General features: G+C 44.0%; 1 protein-coding gene across 2 annotated transcripts in view; it reads right to left on the minus strand.

Annotated features, from left to right (window-relative positions):
* Window positions 1-19,517, minus strand: part of MARK1 (microtubule affinity regulating kinase 1) — a 121,543-nt gene that overhangs the window by 16,584 nt on the left and 85,442 nt on the right. For both annotated transcript variants that reach the window (XM_045455718.1, XM_045455717.1), the window contains exons 10-13: window positions 10,545-10,644; window positions 9,158-9,270; window positions 6,454-6,607; window positions 5,741-5,934 (exon numbers count right to left, since the gene is read on the minus strand). In XM_045455718.1, the coding sequence (XP_045311674.1) occupies window positions 5,741-5,934; window positions 6,454-6,607; window positions 9,158-9,270; window positions 10,545-10,644 (561 nt within the window). The remainder of the gene's footprint in view (window positions 1-5,740; window positions 5,935-6,453; window positions 6,608-9,157; window positions 9,271-10,544; window positions 10,645-19,517) is intronic.

A 19,517-nucleotide genomic window follows, 5' to 3' on the forward strand; every position in this document is an offset into this window, starting at 1 on the left:
CCTGTTTCCGATTCTGTGTCTCCCTCTCTCTCTGCCCCTCCCCCGTTCATGCTCTGTCTCTCTCTGTCCCAAAAATAAACGTTGAGAAAAAAAAAAACAAAAAACAAAAAACAAAAAACTGTGCCTTCTGGATTCGGGATCTGCCCACGCCACCTCCCTTCTCTTTGCCCCTGGATGCCAGTGACACTGGGGGTAGCAGCCCCCCCCCAGCCCCCCCCCCCCCCTCCGCCGCCAGGCAAACAGCCGAGGATCATGCACAAGTTATAGAAACACAGGTTCACTGACTCCATGTGATACAGGTTCATCTGTAAAACTAACTTTTAGAACTGACTTTCCCAGTTCACATAACAAAGCTCTGATGGCTGATGAACAAGTAAGGCTCTTTTTGCTTAGGATTTGGGACCTAGAGAGAAACTACCCTTGCAGACCCCTTAACTCTCAGCTTGGCAACTTCCCTAAAGGGGATATACAAATTTTTCTGCATTTCCTAAGAAACCAACCCCTGTAGACAACCCCCTGGGCTTATTTTATTTTTTTTATTTTTTTATTTTTATTTTTTTCAACGTTTATTTATTTTTGGGACAGAGAGAGCTAGAGCATGAACGGGGGAGGGGCAGAGAGAGAGGGAGACACAGAATCGGAAACAGGCTCCAGGCTCTGAGCCATCAGCCCAGAGCCTGACGCGGGGCTCGAACTCATGGACCGCGAGATCGTGACCTGGCTGAAGTCGGACGCTTAACCGACTGCGCCACCCAGGCGCCCCTGGCTTATTTTATACTAGACCGCATGTTATATAATCACGCTATAATTTTTATGTAAAACGTTTTATTTTATAATCATTATCTTAACCTTTCTGAGTCTCCCTGAAAGTAGTTTCTCCTTTCCCTTGTTCTTTTAAAGATGGTGATTAATAGTATTTTTTACAAGACACAAAATTTTCTATTTTGTATTACTTAGCATATGTGACAAATATCATTGAAAAACACATTTTCAAGTTTTATTGTCTTTTGATTAAAAAACAGCATAACTGGGGCGCCTGGGTGGCTCAGTCGGTTAAGCGTCCGACTTCGGCTCAGGTCACGATCTCACTGTGAGTTCGAGCCCCGCATCGGGCTCTGTGCTGACTGCTCAGAGCCTGGAGCCTGTTTCAGATTCTGTGTCTCCCTCTCTCTGACCCTCCCCTGTTCATGCTCTGTCTCTCCCTGTCTCAAAAATAAATAAAACGTTAAAAAAAAAAAAAAACCAGCGTAACATATTTGCATCTTCAAAACTCAACATCTGGCTTCCATGTTTCTAGACTAGCCAAGAGCTTACCATTAACTGCTACGCGCAAAATTTTTGGATGGGAGTTTCTGGAAGGGAAGAATATTGTTTGTTTTTCCTGCCTATTACTGCAGAAAGAGTCCTAAGGTCTTTCACAAAGAGAAACACTCCCATCGTTTAGAGTCTGTGATGTTGTGGGTGACGAAAAATAAAAGAGATGATACAGATAACCAACAAATTTCACCAACCATTACATCTATTTAACTCTTTACCTCAGAACTGCCCCCACTGCTCTCTATAGCCTGTCAGTATCACCCTTAAGTCATACAGTAGACCAATGCTAAGTAATGCAGACTGACAAGTAAGAAATTTTACTACTGGTTTTTTTAAAAAGGTTTCTAATTCATAAACATTAAAAGTGCTGTTGGGGTGCGTGGGTGGCTCAGTCGGTTAAGCGTCCAACTCTTGGTTTTGGCTCAGGTCACGGCCTCACAGTTCGTGAGATCAAGCCCTGCATCAGACTGCACTGACAGTGTGGAGCCTGCTTGGGAGTCTCTGTCTCTCTCTCTCAAGGAAAAAACAAAAAAAAAAACTTAAAAAAGTACTGCTAAACTACATGACTTACTAAATTATCTATTCATCTCATGATTTATCTTTCCATCAGAAAGCAAAAAGCCATCGGAAGGGAGGTGGGAGGGGGGATAGGGAAAACAGGGGGTGGGGATTAAGGATCCCTTGTGACTCCCTCAAGTGTAATTACACTCCCACAAGTGTAATTAAGCACTTGTGATCAGCACCAGGTGTTGTATGGCAATATGGAATCACTGTATTGTTCACCTGAAGTTAATATTACACTGCACGTTAACTAACTGGAATTTTAAATAAAAACTTAAGAAAAAAGAGAGTGAAAAGCCATGTCATGCCATTTGAGTGCATTAAATATTTTCTGTTATATTCCATTTTTTGTTTAAAAGTTTAAACATTTTTTATTTTTGAGAGACAGAGACAGAGAAAGCGCGTGCATGCGTGCGTGTGAGCCGGGGAGGGGCAGAGAGAGAGGGAGACACAGAATCCGAAACCGGGGCCAGGCTCTTAGCTGTCAGCACAGAGCCCGATGCGGGGCTTGAACCCATGAATCGGGAGATCCTGACCTGAGCTGAAGTCGGACATTCAACTGACTGAGCCACCTAGGTGCCCGCCCCTATTATACTCCATTTTACAAATTAATAGAATCAGGGGTAAAAGTGTTTATTTTTTCAACCAATATTTCATAATGTGACAGCACCAGGATTGTAAATGCTCAGTTCCTTCCTCCTGGACATTACCTCAAAGGAAAGGGATCAGAGCTGTGTATCTGGCTTTTGTATTTTGGGATCGGGAAACTTTGTGTGAGGAGTCAGATGACAAACATTTTATGCTTTGCGGGCCATGCCACCAATGTCACCGTAGTCTGGAAAATGCAAATTAATGGCAAAAAGGATACACTTTTTTGTTTTTCGGCCCTCAGGCAACAATTTTAAAGGTCGATTAATATCCAGTTGTTGATGAGCTTGTGGAGATAGAATTACTCTAATTACTCCAGCCATCGAAATTATGCTGGTAGCGTCTATTAAAAATTTAACTGTGCGTGGTCCAAGGGTACGCACATAGCCAGGAGCATGCATTAGCGCCCAGCATTAGCACCGGGGCCCTGGATGAGGGGGTGGGAGTGAGGGGGGCGGCTTGTGCAGTCAGGGACACTGGGGAGTGGGGTGAGCCACCTGAGGTTAAAAAAATCTGGTCACCCAGAAACCAAACTTCTGAGAAGGTATTTAAGAGAAATACAGTAATGACGTTACGTATCCAAGGACAAATACTCTGAAAAGCTGAAAACTCTAAACACCGCACGGACAGGGGAATAAACTGTGACACACGCGTCTGTCAGTACCGAGGAGAGAATGTGCAGGCCCTCAAGAGACCGCAGTGGCTCCAGGGGTTCAGATGTACAAGGACCCGATGATATTTTAAGTGAGAAAATTAAAATGTAACGGATATAGTACGATCTCATTTTTATAAAAAAATAAATCCCCTACGTACACGTATATTCATTTATGTGTTCTTTGAAAAGGAAAACCTATAAAGGAATTTCTCCCAAATGATAACACTAGTCACATTGGAAGTGGAGAATGGAAGGTAGGGTAAACTGTTAATTTTTCTTGAGACATTTCTGAACTGTTAAAATCAAACAAAATGTATTATTGTGGTTTCTTGCATTGCCAAAATTAATACAGTAAATGAAGATAAATTTAGAACCAAGGGGCTCGGAACAAAATTTCTCTATGAGAATCTTTTGGCTTGTGTTGTTTTTTTCCTTAAAGATGATAAAGAAGTGTGGCCTAAGTACCTTGAATTTAAACCAGTGTCAGAGTTGTTATGCCCTCTTTACTAAACATGCTTTGAAAAGCCACACATGCCTCAGCACCAACGATTCTGAGGAATCAGCATGTCGACACACAGGAGGAGATTATAAACAAGGGGAGAGAAGGTTTACATGGGGAAGCGACAGCCAACAATACAAGACAGCAGCCAGCTGAGAGCTCGATGACACAATACGACAATCAGAAAGACTGACGAGATCCGGAGTGCTCAGTCCCAGGACACTCGATCCAGGAGGTGGGGCTGGAAATGACCTGTACGAATGGCACTTTCATAACGTGAGGGGGGAACTTCAGACAAGAGCACCACATGGAAGCGGGAGGAAAGAGGCAGCTGAGTATATCGACGGGAAAGTAAGATCCACCCCAGTGGAATGACAGATCGCTACAGGGCGGTGGCAGAAAATAAGGGACCAGATTCTTTGTTTCTGTGCTGTGGGGTGATGATGCTCCAGAAAGTGTCCTGTAGCGGATGTTTAGGTAAGGGAAAATGATGGCCTGCCTGGGAAAACTACTTTTCTTAATGACGTCTTAAACTCTATTAGAGTTAAAAAGCATTTCCAAACAGATCAGTGGGCAGGTAAAGTGGTTACATTTGTCTGTTCTGAAAATGGTTATGCACAGCTATTTCAGAGTCTAGGCAGCGACAATCAAATCACATGTTTTAAAAAGATAGGGTTTCAATGAACTACATGAGACAGTTGGTGCTAGGGAGTTTTAACCCCTTTGCAATTAGAGTTGTGCTGGGTTTTCTGGTATTCTACTTCATGTTTCTATTTAAAGTACTTTCTTCCCTTTTCTTCTCTTTTCCTACTTTCCCTAGGCTAAACCAATTTTTTTTCTTCTGTTGGTTTAAAAGCTGTAAGTTCTATTTCTGTTTTTACGTTGTTTGTCCCTAAGTTCCTGAACTCATGTTTGCTCAATGCTACTGTTCCTCTTTTTTTTTTTTTTTTTTCGAGAGAGAGAGCAAGAGAGAGAGAGCGCACAAGCTGGGGAGAGGGGTAGAAGGAGAGAGAGAATCTTAGGCCCCATGCTCAGTGTGGAGTCGGACACGGGGCTCGATCCTGGGATCACGACCGGAGCTGAAATCGAAAGCCGGGCGCCCAACCGACTGAGCCACCCAGATGCGCCCCCTCCCGCGACTTTTTTTTAAAACTTATTCTGATCTTATCTTTTGCTGAAAGGCGTGGGCTCCTTTTCTTTTAATCTCCACCCATTCTTACTTCCTGGGTATTGTCCACAATGTCGGTTCTGAACTTTCATTTTGTGTGTGTGTCTGTCACCACATACACACCTGAACCAGTTATTTCATCACGTTCAACTGCGTATATTTTCCAGCGACACCGCAGATTCATTTCTCTTCCTGTCAGAGTACGGTTCTCCTCACACCACAGTGTTTTCCAAACAGGTCACTATGTAACGAGGCCGCTGAGATATGTGCTGCCTAAGAACGTGCTTATCGGACTTTCACACTGAAATGACAATTTGGCTACATACAAAACTCTGGGTTCAGTGTGAGTCTCTTTTAGTTCTTAAAACATATCACTCTACTTGTCTTCCTGCATTCGTGCTACTGTTGAGAAATCTGGTGTCAGTTTGAATTTTGTTCCTGTTAAGGTCATCTTCTACCTTATCCTGGAAACTTTCCAGAAGTTTTCACTTGGTTTTGGTGTGTGTGTTTCACACTTTAGTGAGTCCAGGAGTAGGTTTTCCTTCTGGCTTCTGTCTTTCTGAATCTTTCAATTTGTTTTTATTTTTTATTTGAGACAGAGACAGAGAGAGAGAGAGAGAGAGAGAGAGAGGGGGGGGGGAGGGAGGAGGGGCAGACAGAGAAGGAGAGAGAGAATCCCAAGCAGGCTCCACATGGTTCACACAGAGCCCGATGTGGGGCTCGATCCCATGACCATGAGATCATGACTTGAGCCGAAATCAAGAGTCAGACGCCTAACTGACTGAGTCACCCAGGCGCCCCGAAACATGTTTTTTAAAAGGATGGTTTCCAAGATTATTTTTTTCAAAAGTAATCTGACAACAAATTGCAATGTGCCAGAATGTTCACTCACACTCGGGATAGTTGACGACTTTTTCCTTTCTGGCCCCACAAGAGGGCTTGCAGTCACCTCACTTTTTGACCCAACCGTAGTGCTGCCAAGTTTCCGAGCTAAGTCCTTGTCCCACTCGTCTTTCTGTTCACTCTCCACGCTGTTAGCCTGAGGCCTCTTGGTGTATGACACGGCAGGGGGAATGGAGGGCCCAGCTGTAAACACATTAAGAAAGCACAGTTAGCCGAAGATCCTCGGACACAGTTTCTCCTGGTGAACAAAACCTCTAAGTTAAAAATATCCTTCCTGGGGCGCCTGGGTGGCACAGTCGGTTAAGCGTCCGACTTCAGCCAGGCCACGATCTCGCGGTCCGTGAATTCGAGCCCCGCGTCGGGCTCTGGGCTGATGGCTCAGAGCCTGGAGCCTGTTTCCGATTCTGTGTCTCCCTCTCTCTCTGCCCCTCCCCCATTCATGCTCTGTCTCTCTCTGTCCCAAAAATAAATAAATGTTGGAAAAAAAAAATATCCTTATATATTTTACACTTGGAACTAACATTAAGCTGTTTGATTATAAAAGTTAGATCAGTCCCTAAAAGGGGGATTCTATTAATCACGCAATAATAGAAATCTGTGATAACAGATGATACAAGCACATAAACACATGAGTGCGGAGTTCTCGATAAACACAAGTTTGGGCAGGACTGGTGTCTTTTCACTGGTTTGACTTCTCCCCACCATGATCACTGAAACGCCGCTGCTTCTGGTTTGCTGAGATGCTTCGCTGGACCTTCAGGTGGGCAGGGGACTGGAGGCTGCTGTTGTTCAGGTCACTGCTGGGCCGTGACCTCTGACACAAGCTTCCGCTAGATAACGACTCGCCGCCTTCAAACTATAAGGAGAAGACAGACCGCAAGGATTTTAAAAGAAAAATGTTTATGCAAACAATATGCACTCCTGGTTTTCTAATCTATCCCAAGCCATACGAAGAGTAATCAGAACCGAAAAGAAAAATCAGTTTGGACACAGAACTGTGAGTTGGCAACCAGGAAGGGAGAGAACTGGGTACAGTGGGTCTCCACGAGTCCGTGCGCCCTTCTGTTATCTTGTACAAGTGGTTTGGGATCCTTAGTTTGGTCAAAACACCAAAGAACAGTTACCACTTACTGAATGGTTATCATGTAGTAGGTGCCTTGCTACGCAGGCTCTTTCTACGTTACTTTGTGTAGTCATTACAATAAATTCAATTGTTTACTAACCTGAACTTTACAGATGGAAAAACTGAGGTTAGGAGGACCAAGGGCAATCTTTGGGATTCAAACTCAGGCCTAGTTGGAATTCAAACTTAGGATGAAATCTAAAATTTTAACTTCAAACATCCGCTTTTTTTTCTTCCTACCACACTTACAGAACAAAATTTGGCTTATTGACTCTGATTTAGAGGCTACATCTATTTAGATAAGCACAGTAAATAGGGGGTCGATACACTAGCCCTCTCCTTGTAACCACAAGAGGTTTGTTGCCTGCAAACTTCTGACTGAGTCACTGGCATCCCAAGGGAAAATCTAAATTGATAGGTAAAGTTACTAACGACAAACGGCAGAGTTATACTGATGAAAGTGGTAACAGATAGCACGGAACACACAGTAAAGTGCCAGAAACTGTTTTAGGAACTGTGCAAGTTATTATTTCATTTAACCCTCTCAATGACCCTCAGAAGTAGGTATTGTTATCCTCATTTCACGGAGCAGGGATCGGAAGCACAGAGAAATTAAGGCAAGTGCCCAAGTTGATAGTTAGCGGCTGTGCTGGGGTGGAGGAGGGGTGGGGATTCAAATCCAGTGAACCTGGCTCCAGAGTTCAGGCTCTTACTACTTAGAGTAGCCTCATTTGTTTGTATTCGATACAATTCAAACTTCATTTTAATTCATGCACGGGCTGGGCTCGATACTTATGACGCCAGTGCTTGCTTAAGAGGAAAATTAAAGATCTCAGGAGTGAAATCTCAACACATAAGTAGAAATAAGTTAAAGACTTTAGAAACAACCATTTTGCTATTTCCCACTTCTTAAACTTCTCGTGATTTGCCTTCTTTGATACCGCTTCTCCAGCTGTTCGGGTCTCCACTGAGCTCCTCCCCCCACTGGAATGGCAGTACCCAGCTGGCAGGGCCAGAGAGGGCCAGATGAGTTACCACGTGCGAAGTCCTCAGAACAGCGGCTGGCACGTTAGTGCCGTGCTCCTCTGACGACAGCTCGCAAATCTATTACTGCTGCTTCTAACACTCCCTCCAACCCAGACCTTTACACCCAAGTGTCTACTGAAGAGCTCCACCCCAGAGGAATCTCAAATTCACCCACCTCAAATTGAACAAACCTCCATCTTCCCCCTGAAATCCACTCTTTTCGTATCCCGGCAAACACGTCTCACAAAACCAGTCACCTGTGCTACAAATCTGAGGGTCCCTCGGCCTCATTTCCAACAGGCTGCCAAGTACTGCTAATTCTACCTCTGACGTGTCGGCCTGCTGTGGGTGTCTGTCGTCCTGTCTGTCGTCCTGTCTGTCCCGGAGCGCCCCGCACCTGCCCCGGACCAGAGCAGCGGCACGCTGTAAGCGCACCGCTAACTGCGACCCCCTCTAGAACGAGGGCTCCTTGCGAGCAGAACACCGCAGAGTCTCCAGGAGACAGCAGAGTCCGTAAACGTCAGCTGAATGTACTGCTTCGCCAACAGCTACTGTCTAATTAAAGAGAATTTCAGCCTATTCCACAAAGTGCCTCCCACAGGTATCTAATCATTAACAAGCTGTCAATGTTCTCGGCTCTGTTCTTGACTCTCAATTCATACCTTTATTTTTGTTGTGCCAAAGGACTCTTTGGTTTTATGGTTCAACCACCATCTGTACACAGTTATTCCTGACCTGAATCTATCTCCTTATTATGCAGATCTCTCCTGGCCCTGAGAATTCCCCATTGCAAGGATCAGAGCCACTGGATGTTCTAGAAGGCAAAATACCACCAAACAACATTTTCCTGGGTTCCCACCTACTCAAATCACTTCAGATACATGTTTTGTTTTAAATGCCATCCCTTCCTTCCGTCTCATCTTCCTGCACACCCAGAATAACCATGTTCCTTTGTGCAGGGCTGTTGTTTCTGGAGACACAACCCTGGGGGCTCTCATTCTCAAAGACTAGACTGTGTGTGCCCCTCGGAGCTAAGCAAGGTACTTGGTCTGCTCTTGCATAGCAGAATCCCCCCTGGTACTTGGAAATGAAATCAGCTCATAACTTAGCATCTTGAGTTTGAACTCGAAAAATAAGAATGTTAGGGCCTTTATATTATTTTCCATGCCATACAGAACAGATGTGCTAACATTATATCTTAGCTGTCACTTGTCTCAAGAAACAGTTGACATTAATCTGAAAAGGTAAAGAACTTACTTCAGGTGGTTTTCTACCTAGTAGAATATACGTAGCCATAACTTCATCATATTTCTGATTTATTAAGGCGTCATTTATCTCATCTCGCGCAAAACCCATGGTGACCATGATGTCTAGAAAAAAAAATGCAAGTTTTCTGAAAATGGGTTTATTTTAGTAAACAAACCAACAAGTGTAAGTTTGCCAACACAAGATATGAAAAATTCTGGAATTTTAAAGAGTAACGTTAACTACCAAAACTTCTGTATTATTAACACACAGATACCGCATATTCAGATGCTATACAGTCACAATTTTTCATACAGAAACTATACCATGGGATCCACATTCACGTGCCTAGCCCGCTTCTCACCACCTAACACATTCCTGAGCTCCTCTGTTCAGCCAGAGACACACTATCCATCTGCGACACACACAAAACCCCTTCTTTCTTTTTCTCTATCTGTTAACACACCGTCCACCACCCATGGAGTGGTTTCTCTCATCTCCTAACAACTCCTACTTTCTGATCTAAAGGCAGGCTGATGCTTCTTTGGGAGGCTTGAATCCCGCAGTTGTTCTGAGCCGATTCCTAACACCCTAGAACACGCCTCCCTTGCCCCTCTGCTCTCAAGACAGAGAGGAGCACGGTTGAGATGAGTCAGCTGTGAGTTTCTGCTGGCTTTGGTAACGGAGACAGAGTTGCAGAGAACAGGTTGGAAGCAGAGCACGGCTGGGTGTGGGAGGATGCACCCCGCCAAGACGCCGGAAAATAGAAAGGGAGAGCCAAAGTGTTCATCCCCTCAGCTCAAGTGCCTCCACATTTTTGGTTAAAATACACGCTATGTTCTGCTGATGCTTATCAGTCTGATCAGTGCTGATACTTAAACCATTCCTCCTGTTAGGGATTTGCTGAAAGAAAAGAATGAGGTTTATCTACATTATTTTAACTTCTGTATCACTGTTGTCAAGAACTGAAATGGATTTTAAAATACATGAGGACAGGGGCGCCTGGGTGGCGCAGTCGGTTGGGCGTCCGACTTCAGCCAGGTCACGATCTCGCGGTCCGTGAGTTCGAGCCCCGCGTCGGGCTCTGGGCTGATGGCTCAGAGCCTGGAGCCTGTTTCCGATTCTGTGTCTCCCTCTCTCTCTGCCCCTCCCCCGTTCATGCTCTGTCTCTCTCTGTCCCAAAAATAAATAAACGTTGAAAAAAAAATTTTTTTTAAAATACATGAGGACAAACTTGAAATTGTAACGTTTGGTGAAAATTCAGGGAAAGAAAAGATGACAATGCAAGTGTTTTCCAAATAAAAACGATTTCCTATTTATGTTTGCAAACACTATTTTGGTAGAGTGCAGGTCTCTTACAGTGGAGGGACAGCACGTCTCCCAGTATTTAAATACTTACCTATCCGTTTCGTGTCATTGAAATCTGGTTCAGGCTCAGAATATGGCTTTAGTTCTTCTTCTTCGTGACCGACGTTCATCCACCGATCTTTCATTATTTGCTAGGAAATAAACTTTACATTATGTTTGGCCAATCAGAACATTCCACCACTTAGTTTAGCTCTATTTTTAGCTAGTGTGAAATTTTTGGGTTCACTCAGCAAGAATCATGATGTTTTCAATCTAAAGTCAGTTTGCAGTTTGATTACCAGGCCAAAAGTGGGGTGAGGCTTTGGGACGCACTTACATACCTTGTGACAGTGACAACTATCGTCACGCACACTCCCTGAATGTATGGATTCAAAATAACCTGCTGCCCATATTCCTCTAAAAGGAATATTACCTCATTTGCAAGTTTTAATCTCAGAACCCAGTGATTTTAACCTTTGCTTCATACTATTGCATTTAAGATTAGTGAAGAGAGTATTCATTTTTCCTGGTCTTCTCTACCCAATGTATACTTATACACCTGCATTTTAAAGTCACCACTTATAAAAGCATTTGGAAAGCAGACACCATGGGGAATGGAAGACAGGGTTAGTAAGTAAAGACGGCTCAGAGAATGTGGAAGGGGAGAGTGGTCAGAATGTCAGAATGGAAGCCAGACTCAGGGATGAGCAAGGATGGGGGTGAAAACAGGGACTGGTGTGAATTAGAGTCAAAACCAGGAGAGGTGCGAATTCGAGCAGTCCTGGTTTGTTAAAAGGCAACCTCATTGGGGGCATCCTACGGAATGGGGAAAATGTTCACAAACGTATATTGGAGAAGGGGTTAATATGCAGAATACATACGGGAAATCTGACAATTCAGTAACAACAAAACTGCCCAATTAAAAAATGGGCAAAGGACTTGGATAGATATTTCTCCAAAAGAATATACACCAAGAGCCAATAAGCCTATGAAAAGGTCACTAATCTAATATCACTAAACATCAGGGAAATAAAAACCACAACGAGGTATCACCTCACTTCTGTCAGGATGGCCACTATAGAAAAAAGTGAAAGTAACAAGTGTTGGCGAGGACGTGGAGAACAGGAGCCCGTGGGTGCTGCCACTGTGCCTGCAAGACGGTGTTGCTCCTTCGGCGAAGAGTGTGGAGGCTCCTCAAAAGGTACCACCAGACCTATAAATACGATCTGGTAATCCCACCTCTGGGTTTATGCCCACAAGAACCGAGAACGGGATCTTGAGGGGTATCTGCACCCCCGTGCTCACCACAGCTTTCCTCACAACAGCCAAGGTGTGAAGCAACCCAGGTGTCTGATGGATGAATGCGTAAAGAAGATGTCGTCTATACACACAATGGAATGTTGCTTAGCCTTAAAACAGAAGGAAATCCGTATGCTGTAGCACGGATGAAACTTGAGGACATTTCTAAGTGAAATAGGCCAACCACAAAAGGACAGATAATCATTACATGAGGGATCTAGAGTAACCGAACTCACAGAAACTCAAATTACATCCTTGGTGATGTTCTCAAGTTTAAGATGACAATGTTAACAGACTGAAGATAATAACGAGTGGGATGAGACTTGTCACAGTCAGATCTGCAGCAAGTGAAAGATTCTGGAAGAGTAAGAGTCCATCACATGACAAGGGACTGGAAGGGAGAATGCAGGCCACACGGGCAGACGCCCAAGGGCAAACGGCAGGGGTGCGTGTCTGGAGGACAGCGAGTTCAGAACGACCGGAGAGCACGGGGTGAGATGGGTGGGGAGGCAAGATGAGGGTAGAATATTAATAGGGTTTCTTTCAGTCACCTAAGGGGCACGTCTGGAGGGTGTGATTTTGAAGTCTCTCTGGCCAGTGTGTGGAGAGTGAACGAGAGGGGTTCGTGACTGGAGGCCCAGAAATCAGCTAAGAGGCTTTAGCAAGAATCTAGGAGAGAGGTGATGCCCGTCTGAATTAAACGGAGGCAGTGGCGAGGGGAAAGGACGGATTTTCAATACTGGGCTGGTAAAAATCAAGAAAACTTCGTAACTGGATACGAGGGGGAATGAGGATGTGGGACCGTTCAGAGGAAGAGAAGATGATGCCCAGGTTCCTGGTGTAGCCGACGGAGTAGACGTGGACCCCACCTACTGGGAGAGCAAATTCAGAAAGAGGAGGAGACTGGATGGGGAAAGAGGCGGCTGAGCGCTGGAGCAGAAGAGTTTGAGGTGTTGGTGGATAGATATCCAAATAGACATGTTCTGTAATGTTCTGTGAGCTCCAGAGAAGCTCAAGAGAAATCTGGGCTGAGGACGGAGATTCAGGAAGCAGCCGACACATGACGTCAGAAGCTGTGGATTCTCCAGGAATCCCCAACAGAGTCGGAAGGAGTAGACGGGAGTCCACGGCACAGCCCCACGGAACACTGGCATTTAAGGGTTAGAGAGAAAAGTGACCCGAGAAGTGAGTGGAGGAGGGAAATCTGCACAGTGTGACACGGAAGGGAAGGCAAGAGTTTTTAGTTTTTAAAAATGTTTCACTTATTTATTTTGAGAGCGAGTGAGCACATGAGCAGGGGACGGACAGAGAGAGAGAGAGGAGAGGGTTAGAGAATCCCAAGCAGACTCTGCACTGTCATCACAGAGTCTGACCAGGGGCTCGATGCCATGAACCAATCGCGTGATCGTGACCCGAGCTGAAATCAAGAGCTGGATGCTCAACTGACCGAGCCACCCAGGCGCCCCAAGGCGAGTTTATCGAGGAGGACACAACGGTGTCCTGTCAAAGAAGGTGATAATAAAAAAGCAACCTGCTGTGTTTAGGAGCAAACACGAGTGGCGTCCCTGAGGGAGGTTTCAGGGGAGCAGAGGGGCCACTGAGAAATAAGGCACAGGCGAGGACACGCACAGCGTAAGCGGAGCTTTTTACAAAGTCGGGCCGGAAAGGGAGGAACACACGAGGGATGCTAGGCAGGGACTGCGGGCTTGAAGGGATGCCTTTTTCTAAAATGGGAGACACACGTACAAAGGCTGTGAGACAAAGGTGCCAGCAGAGAGGAGGCTGGACGGGACAGAAGAGGGAGCTTTTCTGAAGGAGAGAGCTATGAGAGGCACACAGGGATCTGCTTCATTGAAGTTAGAGCCCTTGAGGATAAAGACTGGGCCTTCACTACCTTTCTCAGCACACACGCTTGGTGCTGCGTTTGAACTGGGCAATATTTTGTTTTATTTATTTTTGATGCTTTTATTTATTTTTGAGACAGAAAGCACGAGCTGGGGAGGGGCAGAGAGAGGGACACAGAGGATGGAAAGTGGGCTCTGTGCTGACAGTAGAGAGGCCGACGCGGGGCTCGACCTCACGCACCATGAGGTCATGACCTGAGCTGAAGTCAGACGCTTAACCGACTGAGCCACCCATGCGATGCGGCCCTGGGCAATATTTTAAAATAAGGCTGCTACAGAAGCCCCGGGTACAATGATATGTTGAGAGGAGCTCAGCAATGAAGACGGCTGAGGAAGCCATTAGAACTTCCGGGAGACAGGGGCGCCTGGGTGGCGCAGTCGGTTGGGCGTCCGACTTCAGCCAGGTCACGATCTCGCGGTCCGTGAGTTCGAGCCCCGCGTCAGGCTCTGGGCTGATGGCTCAGAGCCTGGAGCCTGTTTCCGATTCTGTGTCTCCCTCTCTCTCTGCCCCTCCCCCGTTCATGCTCTGTCTCTCTCTGTCCCAAAAATAAATAAACGTTGAAAAAAAAAAATTTAAAAAAAAAAAAAAAAAAAAAGAACTTCCGGGAGACAGACAACCGAGGGCTGTGCTGGGCCTGAGGACACTGAAGAAGGAAGAGCTACAGACGTATCATTCGAAGCACCTGATGACAGAATTTGTTCTGGGAACGAGGGAAAGAAAGGCTGGAATCCAAAAGGGTTCTGAGGATTCTAAGTCAGGCGCCTGGTGGAATAAACAACACGGTATCCATGAATTAAGTGAGAAACGCAGGAGCAGTAACAGATTTGCTAGCTGGAAGATGGGCAATTAAAAGCAAAATGAAGATACTCCAAATTTCCGGATACTTCTCAATTACACTGTGCTTGCTTGGTGTTCATTTCATAACCATTGTGTGTCTGTTGTCATTAAGGAGAAAAACGTGTGTGGGCCACAACCCGCAGGCAACTTGTCTTTTACCTGGGGAAATAATATTTGCTCCTGAAACCTGAAAGTATCTGAACACACGACAGAATTAATTATTCAAAACTGTGCTATTAGCAGTGCATATTGTGCTTATTAATAAAGGGCAAAGGGGCGACTTGTGGTGTGGGCTGGGGTTTTCAGGGAAGGAATCATAAGGAGAGAGAATGTGAAGTGACCCTGGAAACACCGGGAGAATCTGGGTTGGTGGAAGAGTCAAGGCAGAAGAATTCAGGAGGAAACAGTGAGGAAGCTCCCTTCTCTGACTCGGAACCAAGGTAACGTGGAAAAATACGGAAGAACGGGAGATAAAGTTAGTGTCTTCAGATGACTGGATTTAAACATGATGTGATGGGCGATGGAGAAATGCTACATTTCACCAACATGGATGTTACACAACATTTTTTTTTAATGTTTATTTATTTTGAGAGAGAGAGACAGAGAAAGAGAGAGAGAGAGAATGAACGAATGAATCCCAAGCAGGTTCCACGCTGTCAGCACAGAGCCTGATGAAGGGCTTGAACTCAGGAACCATGAGATCGTGACTTGAGCAGAAACCACAAGTCGGACGCTTAACCGACCGAGCCACCCAGGCGCTGTGAGAGGGACAATCTGAGGAGACATAGCAGGAGCAGGAACCCCGCTGATCCTCACACAAAGTTAGATCTGAGGCAAGGCTCATCCAGGGAAAGTGGGGGAAATCCCAGGGATATGGAGACACCAGGGCAGCGAGGAGAGAAGGAACGCGGTTTTGCCGTCCTTTTTTTCTTACTGTCATCACTGGGGATTGCCAAGGGTCCACCCAGCACAGTCTGTCTCACAAAGGTAGTTGGATTTCAAAGCAAAATAAAAATCATCTGAAGAAAATTTTCCTTTGGCAAAAGGAATGGAAGGTGAAGGTGGGAAAGAAAATCTGCTTAAAGGAACGTGTAGAGGCATAAACTCTGAATTCTAAATGTGAAGGTCTTTCCCAAGAATAAGGCACAGGGAACAGCAAACTATGGATGTAGAAGAGGGAAGACCCATGTGCAAGAAGCTGTTCTTAGCTGTGTGAACCTCATGCCCTAAACACTTCTTCTGTGGGAGCCAGGGTTTGCCCTGAGGCCAAGGCAGAAAGGCCCCCGGAAACGGAGGTGCTGCGGGCCAGGCGAGCGGTCACGTAGCTCTCGCCGTGTGGCTACAGGCGCAGTACAAGGCCGCACAGCACGCTAGACCTGCCAAATAAATGAATCCACTTCAGATTCCATTTGAGATCTCGGTTTCTCTCTTTAAAAAATGCTCATTTATTTTGAGAGAGAGAGAGAGAGAGCTCAAGCGAGGGAGGGGGAGAGAGAGGAAGAGAGAAAATCCTAAGCAGGCTCTGCACCACTAGCACAGAGCCCGGCATGGGGCTCGATCCTAGGAACCAGATCAGGGCCTGAGTCAAAAGCAAGAGTTGGACGCCCAACTGACTGGGCCACCTGGGCATCTCTCTCTCTCCTCTCTCTCCCCTCTCCCCTCGAAGTAATCTCTAAGCCCAACGTGGGGCTTGAACTCACGACTCCAAGATCAAGAGTCACATCCACATGCTCTACCAACTGAGCCAGCCAGGCCCCCCCCTGAGATATCTCAAAATGAGAAACAAGAGGTCAAACAAGATTCCAAACCGAACAAGACAGAGCTCGCTCCAGCCACCACTGCCAATGGACGCAGATGACTATTTGCTAGAAATTCTACCAAAATAACTGATTCAGATGAATTATCAAGAAAGAAATTAACAGTGGAAATACACAACTTATACCTTAGGTTCACATTAAAAATTTATGGACTTCAGGATTGCCAGATGGAAATTTTTCTTAAATGGTTTTAACCCCTGTAAAAGTTCACCATATGCTTCTGAATCTGTACATAGAAATCTTTCATCTATTTATTTTATTTAAAAAAAATTTTTTTTTATATTTTTGAGACAGAGAGAGACAGAGCATGAATGGGGGAGGGTCAGAGAGAGGGAGACACAGAATCCGAAACAGGCTCCAGGCTCTGAGCTGTCAGCATAGAGCCCGACACGGGGCTCGAACTCACGGACTGCGAGATCATGACCTGAGCCGAAGTCGGCCGCTTAACCGACTGAGTCACCCAGGCGCCCCTCTTTCATTTTTTTAAAAAAGGTTGTTATTATTACTATTTTTTGCTTTATTGCCTCTTGTATTGGGCAGATGCAAGCAAGATTTGCAAGACTACCTTAGCAGCAGCTGAAAAGGTGTTAAAGCAAAAATAAATACTTTTTTTGAGGAGAAACATAAGATGACAGAGAAAGCGCCAGAAAGAGGAGCTTTGCCTTAGGCTCAAATTTTTTGCATTATTTTGAGAGGTAACACAGTCCATTCTGGTTAAGAACTGGGAAAATTAAGGACATACACAGAGGGGATAGCAGAAAAACGTGATCAGTTTCTTTCTAATAAAAATATCTAGACACACCAATATTCCAATAAATAGGGAAAAAAGTATCATAGTGTATAATACAAAACACAAATCCTTTAAAAATCCTGTGTGATATTATCCCTCCCGTTATTAGTGCAGTGAGCAAGCTCTGACAGCATTCATACACAACTTGGAAAAATTATGCAGCCATTTAGATCTAGAAACAACTAGAGGTCAAGCAGTAATTTCATTCATTTTATTATCATGGGCGATAAATTAGGTACTTAATATATAAGGCTTTAAGAAATACTTTAATGAAGTAGCAATTATATTTGAGAAGAGGAAGATATCAGAGTTAAATTAGAAGTTTAGTAAGATAACAAGATAATAAGATTCTTAAATTGAACTTCAATATTAACAAATTATATAGTGAAGAAAGACTAGTGTTTGCTCTAATCAGTAACTCTTGACACTCAAGTAGCACTGAAAAAAATTCATAAAGTTTCATTTGTTTTTACATATAAGAATTAACAGAGGAAATATTTCATATTAAGATGTACAAAGCTGTTACAAATCCGGGAAGGCTGATTAACCAGACTCCATTAGACTAGCGGTTCAAAGACACAGAGAGCTTCTATGTAAAAAAGCACAGTTAACCTAGTCATTAAAAATACTAAGCATTATCTCAGATGAAATAAAGATAAATTAAGGCAATTATGACAAGCCATATAACTACCATAAAGGCATCAAATGTGGGAAATTATTACATCGAGTACTGAATCCAGGTGGAGAACAGATACCTTCAAATGCCTTAGGTCACATTCAATCTTGTAGCAATGATACAGAAGACCTGTCAGACTGTTTACACCCTCTGACGCACTAATTACACTCTGGAGAATATATCTAAGCATATATCCCAAAGGGAAAAAAAAAGCATATCACGTTATTATTAGTAAAGACCATGGAAACAACTAACCCAAAGAGAACAACATTGCTACTGGCAAGGAAGGAGCTCACGTTTACGATAAAAAGAAGTACCTGACCCAAAACCTTTTAAGTTAAAAAAAAAAAAAGAATGCAACACACCACGGAAACATTACTACCATACAAAAATTTATGTTTATACACTCAAGATTAGGGTTTTGCAAACTGTGGGGTTTTTTTTAGAGCTTAAGGATTTTTTTGCTGTACAGTCGCTACTAAAGTTGGTACGAAAAATGAAAGTGAAGACTCAAATGATTTTTGACATTATTGCTATTTCAAGGGGAGTTTCTCAAGGTTTGGTATTAGCAATCTTTTTTCTTTTCTTTTCTCTTCTTTCTTTCTTTTTTTTAAACGGTGTCAGGTTTCTTTGGAAAGTTATTTCCGGGAACTAGCCTACAAAGGCAGACTAGCCTTTGTACAGTGATATCTGCAACATTATGATAATATTTCCAATGCAGACTCATGGTTCTGTGGCTGGAAAACTTAGTTTTGATAAGCTGGAACAGAAGGTTCCAGTCTATACTCAAATACATAGCGTTGAGACTCTGATGATCAAATGTTTTAATGCAGTAATTTGGCTTTAAAATTCAACCCAGAATTCCAATACTTTCATCTTTTGCACCTTAATGCTAATAAGGATGAATGACTTAAGTATGTGGCTACTGTAAATTAATCATCTTTAAGTGACTAAGTACATCATATCAACTGTCTAAGGGATTTGTAACATCCATAATCATTTTTGTATGTTCTTTTTGCTCTTCTCATTAGTTAAGCAGATGCCTCAATTGTGAACATTTTATTAAGTGACATTCAGGTAAACTAGGTTTTTATGATAAAAGTGGGTCATAAAGTAGGATTAAGAAAGATTCAAGTTGCCATAAAATTTTACTTATTTTTAAAATAGTCTTTATTTTTGTTAAGTAAGCTCTACACCCAACGTGGGGCTTAAACTCATGACCCCAAGATCAAGAGTCGTCATGTTCCTCTGACTGAGCCCCCCGTTGCCATAAAATTTTAGAACTGATATGAGAGTCAACAATTTTAACTTTTTTCACTATTTCACGTAACTTTCTATGAATAATGGTTAAAAATAATTTTAATGTTTTTTTTTTTTAATTTATTTTTGAGACAGAGACAGACAGAGCATGAGCAGGGGAGGGGCAGAGAGAGGGGGAGACACAGAATCGGCAGCAGGCTCCAGGTTCCGAGCTGTCAGCCCAGAGCCTGATGCGGGGCTCGAACTCACATACTGTGAGATCGTGACCTGAGCTGAAGTCGGACGCTTAACCGATGGAGCCACCCAGGTGCCCCAAAAAACAATTTTAGAAAAGTAATAATATTAAAGAAGGCAGGCCTCTGTACGAAAACACTGATAACATACTCTTTTACCCTCAAAGGAAAAAAAAAACCCACAAAAATTATAGGAAGGAAGTAATCA

Source organism: Leopardus geoffroyi, chromosome C3, assembly GCF_018350155.1.
Source record: "Leopardus geoffroyi isolate Oge1 chromosome C3, O.geoffroyi_Oge1_pat1.0, whole genome shotgun sequence".
In the NCBI taxonomy this organism is placed as follows: Eukaryota; Metazoa; Chordata; class Mammalia; order Carnivora; family Felidae; genus Leopardus; species Leopardus geoffroyi.